General features: G+C 40.4%; 1 protein-coding gene across 1 annotated transcript in view; it reads right to left on the reverse strand.

Moving 5' to 3' along the window:
- rab3ab (RAB3A, member RAS oncogene family, b) overlaps window positions 1-14587 on the reverse strand; it is a 20753-nt gene extending 6166 nt beyond the window's left edge. The window contains exons 1-2 of the mRNA XM_079689653.1: window positions 14493-14587; window positions 699-923 (exon numbers count right to left, since the gene is read on the reverse strand). Of these exons, the coding sequence (XP_079545779.1) occupies window positions 699-923 (225 nt within the window). The 5' untranslated portion in view covers window positions 14493-14587. The remainder of the gene's footprint in view (window positions 1-698; window positions 924-14492) is intronic.
- Window positions 14588-16293: the final 1706 nt, after the last annotated feature.

Here is a 16293-nt window from a genome sequence, read left to right on the forward strand (position 1 = left end):
TGTAGGGTTGATGCTATGATCTACAACATGATGTGGTTCCTCGGGGAGCCTGTCTTTACTCTGCTGTGTGATTTTGTTTACTGCTGAGCCCTCAGGGGACAACACAGTTCTGATGCAACAAACACCGCCCCGTTTGTTCCTATTTTACTTGCTGAGTTTTGGTCATTAGTTGAATGATTATTATACTCATTCAAGTGTCAGCTGGATGAGCAGGCAGCAGAGAGGAAGCAGATCTCTGTGTGTTTACTGCAACATGAGGACAGTTTGCATAATAAAACTGCACCACGGGGCAGTTTTACAGAACTTGCTGCTTCGGTGAACATTTTATCAAATAGCTTATGAAATGTTGTTTGCAGTATTTTTACAACACTAAAACTAGAATGCCCGCCTCACAGACGTATCCCTCCGCCACGCTTCAGTCCAAAATGTAACCCCTAACCTTTTTTTCATATTGACTGTTTGGAACCGTATAAATTACCGTATATGTTCTTGAATAATCCTGTGAGGGCACAGTGACCTCAACCTTTGAATAACATCTAATGAGTTCATATTTGAGCTCGAGGGATGTACAGACAAGGTACGGACGGACATCCAGAAAACGTCACTAACCCACAGGTTTTGTTCCAGATGTTCCAGTGAGTATCACAACCCTTAGGTGTCCTCTTTCTCATAACCAAATACATCAACAAATGTCTTACCCAGATCTGTAATTTGATCCTCTTGTCATTCCTGTAGATGGTCTTCACTTTGAAGTCGATGCCCACCGTACTGACAAAGGCCGGTGTGAAGGAGTCGTCGGCGTAGCGGAACAAGAAGGAGGTTTTGCCCACACTGCTGTTGCCAATGATGAGGATCTTGAACATGTAGTCAAAGTTCTGGTCCGAAGACTCCTTCTGCCCGTAGGTTGCTGTTGCTGAGGCCATCTGTGGAAATAAACAATAAAAAAAATTGGTCACATAAAAATGATCATTTAAAAAAATCATATAGGTAGCTGTTCCTTACTGGGTGGAGGTTCCAAACCAATAACATTGCAAATTATGTTGCATTCAATATGACATATCTTACAGGTGAGTTATCTGCCAAGGAAGAAAACAGTGACTTTCATCTAATTTCCTACAACATACAATTTGGTCAGAAAACTATCAAATCCATACTGAATTCTCCCTGGCAATCATGTTTGTTCATAAAACATTGTCTTAAAAGATATTAAAAGGTTCTGACTTTATATTATTAACTCCAATCGTTTTTTTCCCCTTAAAATACTTCAACTTTCCAGAGAACATTAATGATGGGATATGTTTTGAACGTGCAGAAAGGTTTCTGAACATTTAAAAATGTGATATCGAGGACAGTAAGTATTTGAAAGCAACAAAAGAACAGCTAAGTAAACTTTATACTTGATATACAGTATATATATATGCAGATCCTGTTGGACGAACAAAACATGCGTTTTAACTCCATCTACTTGGACTTGGAGGGGCCGACATATGGGAAAAACAATCATTCTTGCACATCTGCAGCACCTTAAGGGTTGGACAGAACTCTAATGAATGACTGAAATAAATAATGAATGACTGTCTCTTTAAAAGTAATGAGTAATAAAACACTCTAATAATATTAAACCAAACTATTCAAAAACAGCGGACATGAGTTTCCGTATTTAAAAGGTTATACATTTAATTAGAGTTTGGAAAGAAGATGAGATTCTCTCAGCGTTTTTCATACTCAGCAAGATAGTGATAAAGTAATAAGCCTTAAAAATTGCACATCTACCATAATGGTAATAAATCAAAGCAGCACATAGCGATGTAAGGGGAAAACAGAAAACCCATCTGAGTTTTCTCAATTCGGCAAAAAGGTTGGAGGCAAAAGGTTCAATCAGTCACAATCAGCTGGGCATGTGTGAAGAGCAATTAACCACACTAGCAGTCAGTTTGATTTATACCAACGGGATTTGTATTTTAACATCAATAACTCGAAACCATCAATTACTGCCATAAGATCATTATTTTAAGGTCAGGGCAGAGAAAAGTTGGAGATGGTTCCTTCGAACAGGAGTCTTGTGCTCACAGCTGAAGCTTAACATCTATATGAAGACCCCTGTAAGATCAAAATATACTCACAATATACTAGGACAGGTATCTACGTCAGCTCGAAGCTTGCCAAGACATTTCTGCTTCTCATTACAGTTATTTACAACTACATGGATTTCAAGGGGCACTAACCTGTCTGATTTGACTCAAAGACACAGAGATAGGAGATTTCTGTCACTAAAGTTTTTTTTAAATCCTGAAGCTGCTTGCCCACATTGCTTTTGTCCTTGCAAATGTTCCTTATTATGTTTAACTGTGATGAGTAAAACGCTGTCAAGACCACCAAAGAAATATAAAAATAACACCCAGGTCGATACCAACATTCATTTTAAGCAGTCTGAATGTGACGCAGATACTTAAACATCCCATCACCTAAACTAGCTCGAGGTGTATACATGTTTCTGGAAGTGGCACAACATGTAGGCGTTATTTAGAAAAATGTGGGTACATTTCTTTCATACTTGAGATCTATTTTATATCATTTAAGTAACATTCAAATTAAATGTTTACGTAACATTCAGTCTCTCCCTCTTTTGAACTGGCTCCTGACAGGAATTTCATCTACCAATTAGAAAATATATGAATATACAAAATGGTGTCATGGAGCTTGAGGAGATGCAATACCGTTACATTTGGGATTGCACATATTTTCTCAAAGTCTCTCCTGAAAGACATTCCTGCTGTTGAACTCCTATGAAGAGTGACAGATATATTTGTGTGAAAGCTGAAAAGATGAGAGCAAGGGAGAAATTCAGAGCCTGACCAATCCACCTTTTGGTAAGTTACAGTAATGTTCAGGCTTTTCCACCATCTTGCAGTTCTAACTTCAGTAGCGAAACCATCGTCTACATGACTTGCATTGTTAACTGGTATGTCCTAATGCTGACTACAGTGGGCTACAGAGTTCAGGGCTAAAAGGATTCAGGATACCTTTTCGACTCTTGAGAGCACAATGGCTCGAGCCCACGGGCCCCAGAGTTGCTGCAGCCTGCTCTATATTTAGACTGTTATCTCCGCTCGGCTGCAGTGAAACACGAGAGCTCTTCGGGAACAAAGCACAAACAAAACAACCTATCGGTTTACATGAAGGAACTCAAAGATGCTTGTTAAATAATGAAGAACCATTGACCAGTCCTCAACACATTGATGTTTTTTATGCAAAGAGGCTGAGGACAGGAAACAAACACAAGGCCGGAAAAAAAGCAAATATAATTCCTGGTCTTTTTGGTGGAAATAGAGACTATTTGTTTTTTTCAGGCTCCTAATTTGAGAACATCTAAAACAGAGCAGCAATATTGTGGATTTTAATAGGTTGATGCCAAGTTCTGCTCCGGCTTTGACGTCACTACTTCTTCACATAGTCTGCAGCCTGGAGCTTCTGAATATAATTCATACACTAATGGATTTATTTTAAAAAACAAGTTCTTAAATCCAGGAAATATAAAAAGGACGTCTGGAAAATAAGAGACGGCATTTTACAAAATTAGAAAGTTCTTAAAGTCATAGAAATAACTAATACAATCAAAAAATAAGAATAGTCAACTTAAAGTGGACCTATCATGCAAAATGCACTTTTGTACGTCTCTCATACATGAATATGTGTCCTCGGTGTGTCAGGGAACTCACCAAGTGTCAGAAAACACAACCCTATCTCTTTTCCTCCATACCCAAATCTCTAAAAATGGGGCTGCAACGGATCTGATACAGACTGAACAGATTTGAAATATCTCTGACGTCAGAAACAAGGAGCTCCGCCTACATGGGCAACTCTCCACCTATCAGGGGAATGGGGGGTTGCCGTGGCATGGTAACAGCATGGTGACAGCATGGTAACAGCATGGTAACATGACGCTCGTGCCTCGCCCCCCTCCTTTGCAGGGGGGCGTGGTTAGCTGCAGCTCATTTGCCACAGAATCAGCCCTTTTGAAGACAGGGCTGGAATAGAGCAAATAGAGCGAAATGAGGCATAGCTAAAATGCATGATCTGTTTGGTATTTTGAGAAGAAAACTTCACAGACATGTTTTATATAGGTATGGCTCTACAACATATTATTCAAATATAGCATGATAGGTCCACTTTAAATAACATTAGGTCTTTAATTACTATGCTATAGTCGATATAAAGCTTAAAGTATAAGATATTAAATTAATTTTCAAATATTTGTATGAAAGTCCTGGGAGAACTTTAACGTTGATGATTCTGTTTGTGCTTGAATTTAATCAATAAATGTAATTATTGATCAGTGTAAAAAAAAAACTGGTGAAAAATGACAGAGAAAAGACACTGAAAGAACATTTAAAAAAATCCTTGGGTTCATTAATGCTGTATGGAATTAAGTTGCAAGTGGCTTGAAATGATCTGCAGTGTCTCAGCACAACTTACTGGGACAATTGAGTATGTTTTAATAGTTTTTTCTCAAATTATTAGCACAAGTCTGTGGTTTATACTTTAAGGCTGCCTACATTTTTGTTAATTTTAATCTGTCTCTATCTCAGAAATGTACACTAAACTGCAGTTACAGGTAGATGCAAACAATTTCAAATCAGCTGTGACTCAGCATTTTAACCCCGCTGAACATCACTGGCACCTAATCAAGTCTTAAAGATGACTAAATGAGTCTGCGTGCTCTGCAGTGAGCAAACTGCAGTGTGACTCACTGAGGGAGAACACGTAATCCCACCAACTACAGAGAGGAAACACAGAGATTGAAGGAGACGTAGAGCATGTTGACACCCAGCAATCCTCACTGGATCAACTGACCCACCCCACAAAGTCATTGATCAAACAAAGCTCAGGAGAAGACACACCTACTGAACAAACTCAAGTCCAATGATTGTGCAGTCTAGTATGAGCTTTTGGATTCTCTTAGCAGGGGAAAGTATATTTTCAAGATATATGATCTATCTAATTCTCATATTCAGGTATTCGTTTGTATGTTCTGGATTAGCTTCTTAAATGTGAATATTTCCTTGACTTTTTGCACAAATCTTATTTTTTGACATTTCTACCCAGGATTTATTATACACATATGGAAAATGCTAATAAAACCATGTGGATAGAAACAAGCATAACACATCTTGATGTTACCGAATAATGAGTTCATGTGGCAAAGTTGAAAATATATTTCAAAAAAATAACACAGTTTACCACAATTACAGAAGGTTAGTGTGAAACAAAAATTCCCCAAGAAAAAGTGTATTCATCCCTGTAAACAACTGAAATCCCAAAATGTGAGTCTTTCTCTCCGAATGAAGCAAACGGCTGTAAGTTAGATCACAATCGATCAGTCGGGGCTTGGTGTTCAATTTCGTCTTCGGTTAGCCTTATAAAAAATGTATCTGCTCGTGTTACCGTTGCACCATCAGCAGATATTTCCACCCATGTGCATCTTATCAACTACTTTTTCTTTTCATCGGAGTCAGCAGTTTTGCAGTTGTTACACATTGGATAAAAGGTTGAGTTAGAAATACACATTCAAGCCAAAGTCTTACAGTCACTTAAATGTTGACTATGCTACCAAACCTTTGATTATCTTTGAGTGTCATACAAACTTCGCAACTCGTCCCTTAGCCCCATTATTTATTTTCCCTTTCCCCAAATTCTCCACAAACATTTTGATTTAGCACTGCAGTAGCATTTGCTGAATAGGTCGATGTGCTGCAGCTTGATTTGACACTGCCTTTTTTCATACGTTTTCTTTTTAATCACTCACTTATCGAGACTGTTCTGGACAGAAGCTCTGGTTCAAATAAGAACAAATTAAACACAAGCATGTGATGGTTATTAATAGCTGCGATAAGAGGACATTAGAAACAAGCAGCCACCTTTGGAAGTCTGGACCTTGTCAAACACTATCACAGAGCTTTGATGGCCGTATGACTCGGTGCTGTATGTGACGGTGTAGTGAGCCGCAGCCTTTCCTCTGCGTCTCAGAGAGGAGCTCTGAAGAAGAGAGTTGGCTTAACCTTCACTAAACACTAATTTGATACAGAAGCTTACAGAGTGCAGGCCTCTGTGCTTAATCTCAAAGTAATTAACAATTCTCATTATGCAAATGTGTTTCAGCCTGCAGGACATTGCCGCTGCTTTCACTTGGCCTCGATAGTAACCCGCCTTTAAACAAAGGTACAAGTCAGGTGCGATGAACTGTTAGGCTTGTGATTTCAAGAAATTGTTGGGTGTACAATAGACTACACATATCATTTATTTTGTCTGAAAACAATTCAGAAAATGGTAAAAAAAATCATTTCTTAAAGCAAAAGGTTATTTCCAAACACTATCGGTTATACAGTAGAATTAAACAGAACACAAATCACTCAAATTCTAACATTGGGGATCTGGAGCCACAGAATGGATTACATTTTTAAACAAAAAATCCATCGATCATCAAAAATGCAGCTAGACCTGCTGCATAAGCTGCCAATCTACAAACGTTAAGAGCTTGTTGTCCATCTGTTTCTCCACAATAAAGAGATCAATAAAGTTTCAACAACCTTCTGATCAATTTGACACTTCACAAATAAGCCTGGATTCTGCACTTGAGACAAAATAACAAAAGTGGTGTGATGAAGTGATATTGATTGTATTGACTATGTCGTATGAGTTTCCAATGTTAAAGTGCAACGTCTCATCCAGACATTTCAAAATGACTCTATTTCAGCCGTAGTAAAAGGGATTTTTAAACTTGCTTTGAGAGTAAAATTCTCTTCCGCAGTTTGATGACTGGAAACAAGACACTCAGACGAGGCTGAATGTCAGGAGAGACATGAATGGAGAGGTCAAACTAGACTGCTGAGGATACCGCTACGCCTCTGTCATGGAGGAGCAGGCGCACGATTTTGATCAGGCATAGAGAGCTGATACTTAGGATGGCCAAATGACACTGAAATCTACATCTCTGCTGTTACTGCTGTCACTTTTAGTTAAAAACTGAGATGGGTTGCCCAAATATAAAAGATCACCTCATTAGGTTTTATTCATGCTTCTAAGCCCAAATAGATTCATATCACGTTTTTGCAGTCTGCCTACGGGTTGCGTTCTCTTTTTCACAATAAAAGCCCTGGACATACACTGCACCACAGCCTACCAAATTGTGACGTTTTTTTCTTGCTTTGGATAGAAGTAGATTGGCCGCTAGCGTTAGCCATCATGCCAACAATATATTAACAAGTTGATGATACAAAAATAAATATAGAAAATATGTCAATGTTGAATTTGCTTGTAAAACCAATGCAGTAGTGTGTCGTGTTGTGTTTACCTCTGAGGAAGACGGAAAGGGTTCCGATTGTCTTTGCGACAGAGGCATTAACAATGATACTACTTTGGGAGGAAGGGTTTCAAAGCTCACTGTTACAACAAAACATGTCAAATAACAATATAAAGCCCTGAGATAAGTAAAACACTATGATTAAGCTACAAAACCATCCATCTGCACTGAATCAGCTGCAGGTTTTCTGCTTTGCTCAAGAGCACATTGTCATTGGTCAAGCCTTTGAACCATCTTCTCTAACCAAGTGTTTTGTGTTTTTCTTTAATCCTAATTCAATCATGAATAAGAGTTGCGAGTTTATGTGCTGGAGGATGATATCATCAGGCTCTCCCCTAAACCTGTCACCTAAAGGAGATTGAGGGCCTCAAGGAGCAGGATTGATCTCCAGCTAAGTGCTGCTGCAAGTCAGGCTCATTTAATCAGGAGCGGCTGGCCTCCAGCAGACTGACAGCTGATCCTCAGCTGATCCCAGATCAGCAAACACCTTCCTGCTTAAAAAATGTTTCTGAGGAATCTGCTGACAACTGCTGAGCTACTAATACAGGCAATTTTGAGTTTGAGTTGAAGTTTGCAGAACTTGGGGAAGTTATAAACTGTTTGCACCTCGAAGTACCTCCAATCCTACTCAATTACTTAAGTACATTTTAAGGTCCTTGTCTTTACTTGAGTTATTCCATTTTCTATTATTTTGAAGGATAAATATTGTGTGTTTAATCTCAGAACATTTATTTATAAAACATAAGTTACTCATCAATTTGAAATATTATGTATCATTATAGGTCAATATAAGACCATTAAAACTCACAAACTACCCAGCGGTATATAAAGCAAATAAAAAAATAATCCACATTTGTGAGACTAAGATTTGAGTACTTCTTTCCCTACTTTCAAGTATGACGTATTTTTTTTTCCAAAGGGAGGGATCGTCCCTTCTGAAATCAGGGGGACATGAATGAGTGTTGCTATTTCACAGTTCAAAGGTCAACCAGAATGAACTTTGAGCAAATCAAAGATATCTACTAATTTTCCAATAGTAAAAGTAAATGCATCACATGTATTTAAGAAAACTAATCGTGATTAATTATGTCGTATGCTACTAGCATGGTTAAAGTCAGACAGACCCACCTTGACCAGCTACAACATTAAAGTACCGTTTTAATACTTTAAAACAAAAATACAATGCTATGATGTTACACTGACTGGGGCAATTGAACAGGACGAGTGCTTTCACTATTACATCAATAAGTAAATGTTGTGGGCAATATGTTTTACTTCAGTAAGATGTTGATCACAAGAACATAATTTATATTTTATAGAATAGTATTCTTCCATCCATCCATCCATCCATCTTCTCCCGCTTATCCGTGGTCGGGTCGCGGAGGTATGAGTTCCAGCAGAGAGCCCCAAACTTCCTTTTCCCTGGTCACAACCAGCTCTGACTGGGGGATCCCAAGGCGCTCCCAGGCCAGCGAAGAGATATAATCCCTCCACCTGGTCTTAGATCTACCCCTCGGTCTCTTCCCAGCTGGAAGTGCCTGGAACACCTCCCTAGGGAGGCGCCCATTTGGCATCCTAACTAGGTGCCCGAACCACCTCAACTGGCTCCTTTCGACGCGAAGGAGGAGCGGTTCAACTCCGAGTCCCTCCCGGATGACCGAACTTCTCACCTTATCCCTAAGGGAGACACCAGCCACCCTGCGGAGAAAACCCATCTCGGCCGCTTGTACCCGCGATCTCGTTCTTTCGGTCATGACCCATCCTTCATGACCATAGGTGAGGGTAGGAACGAAAATGGCGCGGTAGACAGAGAGCTTTGCCTTCTGGCTCAGCTCCCTTTTCGTCACAACGGTGCGGTAAAGCGACTGCAGTACCGCTCCCGCTGCTCCGATTCTCCGACCCATCTCACGCTCCATTGTTCCCTCACTCGAGGACAAGACCCCGAGATACTTGAACTCCTTCACTTGGGGTAAGGACTCATTCCCTACTTGGAGTGGACAGTCCATCGGTTTCCTGCTGAGAACCATGGCCTCAGATTTGGAGGTGCTGATCCTCATCCCAGCTGCTTCACACTCGGTTGCGAACCGATCGAGTGAGTGCTGAAGGTCGCAGACCGATGAAGCCATCAGAACCACATCATCTGCAAAAAGCAGTGGTGCAATCCTTAGTCCACCGAACTGCAGACCCCTCCCCCACAACTACGCCTCGAAATCCGATCCATGTATATTACAAACAGGATTGGTGACAAAGTGCAGCCCTGGCGAAGGCCAACCCTCACCTGAAATGGGTCCGACTTAATACCGAGGACCCGGACACAGCTCTCGCTTTGGGAGTACAGAGATTGGATGGCCCTGAGTAGAGACCCCCTCACCCCATACTCCCGCAGCACCTCCCACAGTGACTCCCTGGGAACCCGGTCATACGCCTTCTCCAAGTCTACAAAACACATGTAGACTGGATGAGCGTACTCCCAGGCCCCCTCCAGGATCCTTGCGAGAGTAAAAAGATGATCCGTCGTTCCACGACCAGGACGGAATCCGCATTGTTCCTCATCAATCTGAGGTTCGACAATCGGCCTGACCCTCCTTTCGAGTAACTTAGAGTAAACTTTCCCGGGGAGGCTGAGTAGTGTGATGCCTCTGTAATTGGCACACACCCTCTGATTCCCTTTTTAAAAAGGGGAACCACCACCCCGGTCTGCCACTCGTTCGGTACTGTTTCCGACTTCCACGCAACGTTGATGAGACGTGTCAACCATGACAGTCCCTCAACACCCAGAGCCTTCAGCATTTCTGGGCGGATCTCATCCACCCCCGGGGCTTTGCCACTGTGGAGTTGTTTGACGACCTCACCTTCTCCCACACCCGCTGCTTTGCCTCGGACACGGCTGAGGCTGCTGCCCTTCGGGCCTGTCGGTAGCTTGCAACTGCCTCGGGAGTCCCCCGGGATAACAAATCCCTGAAAGCCTCCTTCTTCAGTCGGACGGCTTCCCTGACCACCGGTGTCCACCAGGAGGTTCGAGGGTTACCGCCCCTTGAGGCACCTAGGACCTTGACACCACAGCTCCCCGCCGCGGCTTCGGCAATAGAGGCTTTGAACACCGACCACTCTGGTTCAATGTCCCCAACCTCCACAGGAATGCCCGAAAAGCTCCGCCGGAGGTGTGAGTTGAAGGCCTCCTGAACTTGGGCCTCCTCCAGACGTTCCCAGTTCACCCGAACTACACGTTTGGGCTTACCAGGTCTATCCAGAGCCTTCCCCCACCACTCGACCCAACTCACCACCAGATGGGGATCAGTTGACAACTCCGCCCCTCTCTTTACCCGAGTGTCCAAAACATACGGCCTCAGGTCCGATGATACGATAACGGAATCGATCATGGACCTTCGGCCTAGGGTGCTCTGGTACCACGTACACTTATGAGCATCCTTATGTTCGAAAATGGTGTTTGTTATTGCCAATCCATGACTAGCACAGAAGTCCAGGAACAAACCACCACTCCGATTCAGATCAGGGGGGCCGTTCCTCCAAATCACTCCTCTCCAAGTGTCTCCATCATTGCCCACATGTGCGTTGAAGTCTCCCAGCAAGATTAAAGAGTCCCCTTCAGGAGCCCCATACAGGACTCTTTCCTATGGGCTCAGAACAGTCTCATAATACACACATGCACACAGAAGGATTCACACTTGTATTTCATGATCCGCAAAAGGATCCACACTTGTGTATTTCAATGCACACACAAATGTGTTCCGTTTCATATACATGTAAATAAAATCCAAATACGGAAAAAAGTTTTTAATGTGTATTTTTGATCCACTCATTTGTTTTCCGTTTAAAACCTCTGAACCTGCAAACACAAACCGCTTTCTGTGCACGGATCGCTGTGCATTCGTGTGTGGGTTTTTTGAGACTCCCCTGACGGTCAGCCGATTCGTACTTGTAATTTTTTCTATCTATAGCCAATCAGATATCTCCTCAATTCTAAGCCAATCACATGAGCGCGCCCCCACGAGGGTAGATTTCTTGCGTTCATGACGTAGCGCTTCATCAACGCATTTTGCGCAGTCCGGAGCTGACAGGTCCGCTAATCTCAGGACACCTCCACTCTCAGTACATTGACACTTTCCGAACAGGAAATGCACGCAAATACAAGCCTTTATATTATTAAGGTACAGCGCCACTTTCCGAACCATTGATGAATGCTTGTGTGTACACAAAAACGGCAGGCAAAACCATTTTAAATGTGTGTTTCCTGTATGGCGAATACAGCTGCTTTATTTATGTCTGTATGAAGTTGTTGTGAGTGTGGAGGGAGCAGCTACAGGTTAGCTTAGCCTAATCGATCAGTGCACTACGAAGCCAGTGCTAGACAGTGAACTGTCAACGGGGGGAGCCCCGCCGGTCATTATCGGCCGATATTCACTCTAAATAGTTTGATCGGTGCTCTCTATAAAGGCCGATCAGGAGAACTGGATCTGATCGATATGGACATAAACGCGAGTGAAGTATAACCGGACGCGAGAAAGAGATCAGATCAGCTGCTGAGTCTGACGGAGACACGCAGCTCTGCATGATCACCTGAAGCTCCCCCCTCTGTTTAGCGAGCTGACCGGACAGTGCAAAATGCGTATATGAAGTGTCATGAACGCAAGAAATCATACCGTCGTGGGGGCGCGCTCATGTGATTGGCTTAGACTGGAGGAGACATCTGATTGGCTATAGATGAGAGAAATTAAAAGTACGAATTGGATGAGCGTCAGGGGAGTCTAAAAAAAAACACACACGAATGCACCGCGATCCGTGCACAGAAAGCGGTTTGTGTTTGCAGGTTCAGGGGATTTAAACGGAAAACAAATAAGTGTGGATCAAAAATACATATGTAAAACTTTTTTAAATAATAAATTAATAAAATACTTCTGTCCAAATATGTGATGATGTCCAATGCCTTCTCTCTAAATACATGACAAACATGCAGTGCATATTATTCTAAAATGGCAAAAATGTAAAGTCATGTTTTCTCAACAGTGAGGCAAACGTCGGACACTAAAAACTGGACCACGGAAACACAAACTGGTAAAAAATTCCAAAAATCGTTGAAAATAGATCTAATGACCTGTCAAGGTTTATAAGGTTTGCCACATCTAATAGTACACCTTTCGTATTGTTTATCACCACATCAACAAGCAGCCGTGTGTGGAAACAATACGAACAATGTTCTAAAACAGAGAGATGCCATGGTTTCTGCAGCTGCTGCCCTGCTCCCAGGTTGCCGGAGACGGCATTTTCCCCTTATCCATCCAATCACGTGTCGCCTTGGAAGCGTGGGGAAGCAGATCAGAGGAGAGAAAGCTAAAAATAGCATGTCTTCTTCTCCTTTCTTGTTCTTCCATAGCAAACAGTGAGCGGTGGGGGGGGGGGGGGGGGGGGTAGCCATGTTTTTTGGTGCTACAGTCTGCAGGTGATTTCACATGTTTTGGTTTGATAACAGCGCTGTGTCTGTCTACTACCCTTTATTTGACACATTTTTACCTGTTTATAGCCTACATGAAAATGTATAGTTTTTAAATGTAAAAGTGGTATTGATTCAAAATGTAAAGATTTTTGTTCAAGCTATAACCTTTTTATTCTGCATCTGATGCTTAAAAAAAACAAAAACATTTTAACTATCAATGCAGATGTGGCCAGCTGCTAATAGCTTTTATGTTGTGCTTATATTTGAGCATTTTTATGCTCTCAAATGGGATTTTCACGTTTCCTTTTAAGTGTAAATTCATCTACTCTCATCAAATAATAAAAGTCTCCAAGGTTTAAAATGACTTCATTTCGCAACAACTGTTTTTCTGCAGCAGAGGTGTAACGCAACACATAACTCTGACACAGTAATATCTGAAATGCTATAAAAGATATCGACCCAACCTTTGAATCTAATTCCGGTTTGTACTGTGGCAGTGCTTGTCACAACATGGATTTTCCCAAGAGATACAGCAGTAGCATCACTATCGCCTGCCTCGATTCTCACTACCTAACTTTACTGTCAGAAGAGGAAGTGAAGATCCAACCTGCAAACCGCTCACATTCAGACTGTTTCCAACACATGAAACTGCTCTCATTGCAGTTAAAATGTGAAATCACCATACCAGAACAGTTTTCATCTTATAGCCTAAATAGCTCTTGGTATTGTGCATTTATATTGATTCATTTTAATGACCAAACTGCTGACTGAAAAGGCTAAATCAACAATTACATCACAGTTTTAACATTTTAAGCTTTGAAAACAGTGGAAGAAGGTAATTTAAGCCAACCATCTTGGTTTCTGTCTCTGTCTATCTTTTCCTTTGTATATACATTTTAAAAATCCCACAAATTCTGGACCAAATATGTATATTTCTCAGTCTTTATTCTTACATCAGATCTGTAGTGAAATGTGCTGCTGTTGCAGAATGGAAATATGAAGCCACTAACCAAGATCTGATTGGTTTAGGACTAAATGTTTCACCCTACTACAAGAACAGTCTTCCATAATGGCTCAATATTTCATGTATTAGATTCAATAATCTTCCTATAATAATAAACATATTCGCAACAGTAGCCTAGTAAGTCTATGGTATCATATGGTGCATTGATGTTATTTCTTGATAATAATCGATAACCATTTAATTGAACAATTCGGATAATAGTTGGATATTTGCGTGTAAAAAAACCTGAATATATCGCCCAATTTGCTTCATGAGTGGATTTTCAGTGTTTGAATTTAATAGCGACTGTTCCTGCCTCAGACACATTTAGACCCATTTTCCTGATTTCAACCATCGGACAGTGTGAAACGCCTTTTCCTGCAGGACAGGCCCGGAGTCGAACCAGAGATCCACTAAACCAGGAGCAGCCTTCACATCCATCCTCAAAGATAACACGAATAAACATTGTGTTTGACGCGTCTAACACGGTTTGATGGGTTTCACAACGAAAACAGCTGTTCTAAAGCGAGCATCTTTTGTCAAAGGCTCTTGAATCTTAAATCCTTACTTAATATCCAAATACAGGCTACGCTGATTAAACAATATATGTATAATACAGAACATTTAAGTATAAAAGGAATATCTATGCAATATATGAATAAAGACAAAAATCTCACCTTTATAATTTTTCTATCCGGCTGCTATCCACCACGTTCAGCACCAGCAGAAACACCACCACTGTCAAGTGAGATAAGCTGAGCAAAACCACTTCCTGTTACAAATTCCAAAATAAAAAAAGGAGAATACTTTAAGATTAAAATACATGCAGACCTTATAATGAGGATTAGACGATCAAAACTACAAGAAACAACACAACTGTATGTTGAATTTGGCATTATTGCTTTGCATAGTCAAATGCAATCCAATCTGTATAGAATCAAACTCCTTGTCAACGTATTTAACAATAGAGTATATTCTTATAGTGTAAAAATAACAAAACAAGTTTATGACAGCTTTGATTATATTCACCAAAAGCAGTAATGCAAAATATTGCAACTAAGAATATGGTTCCACATTTTTTATTTTAAGCGATAACAATCAGAATATATTATTATCAACATATAACATAATAATAAAATATCTATATACACACAAGTGTTATCACAGTTCTTTAAGGAGCATGAGTTCTCACCTAAACGCGAACGATTTATTTTTTAAAGAAAGACACAATTCCGGTCCTTCTGTAGCTCCAGTATATTTACGCAGCTGTTACATGAATGACAGGGGTTGGGACTTTGAGGCCGTGGTAAAGAATGACAGCGTGTCTGACCAATCCAGAGCCGCTGCGTATCAACTGTCCTGAAACATTCCTCCCCAAAAACCCCACCTGGCATTTATTATTGATGAGCACTGCCGGAGAGAGACTGAATTATTGATCAGGAGGTCAGCAGGATTACCACTGCGGCCGTCTCTACCCATAATAGGACACACGAGTCCTTTTTCTTGGCAAGGCATTTTTGTTAAAATAAAACAAAACAAGGTGAGGGGATACAGCCTTTCTAAGACAACATAAACATACATTCAATTATTACCCTCAGAAAATAGTTATGTTGTCATGGTCACAGCTTGGGACTTTATATAAATAAAATAGATAAATATGATTTAATCGCATGGTTCATGTGCTTTATGAATATAATATTAATGTATTTAACTGTGAGAAATTAGCAAGGGACGTATTGAAATTAAGTATTGATGTGTAGGTAAGGTACCGTTTTCATTTTCAAATTGTTAGAGGGTTGCATTTTCCTTAGATCAACATTTTGTTTGCATAAATGCAAATCAGGTTACATTGTTTATTAAGATATTTCAACAATGAATCAGTAATCACGTTTGTCAAAAGCAGCCTGGCCAAGTTGAAAGAGGAGGTAATGCGTTGTCAAACTGATTATTCCTTTTTTTTTTTTTTTTACTTTAAAGTTACATTTGATGTGAAAGTGAAAATAAATGTTGATTATTAAAAAAAATCATACTAAATTGCCACATTGTGGAATTGCATTTCTAAATTCACAATATTATTTCAAAAAAGTCCCTTATGGGCTTCCATAATGTTGTAAAATAATATTTCAAATTTAAATTTCAAATGCTTTATGTTCATATATATATATCCCAAACTCCTCCAACATTGCAACATAGTTATATAGGACGTAAAACAATAAAACACATTTAAATTAACAATACAATTAAAATAGTGCAAGAAATATGGAGAGAATAGGGAAAAGAGCAGCATCCAACTGGTCTTTGTGATCATTGTCATTTACCAAAAAGAGTAAGCATGTGATTGAAATGCACGAATTATATATCAGAGAAAGGATGATGATTAATTTGGTGCAAGGGGGAATTGCAGAAAATAATTTGTTATCTTCTTTACAGCATGATAGCATCGATGTGGAAAACCTGAACACTGCAGGAGACAACCTA

Source organism: Notothenia rossii, assembly GCF_949606895.1.
Source record: "Notothenia rossii genome assembly, chromosome: 1".
NCBI classification, from domain to species: domain Eukaryota; kingdom Metazoa; phylum Chordata; class Actinopteri; order Perciformes; family Nototheniidae; genus Notothenia; species Notothenia rossii.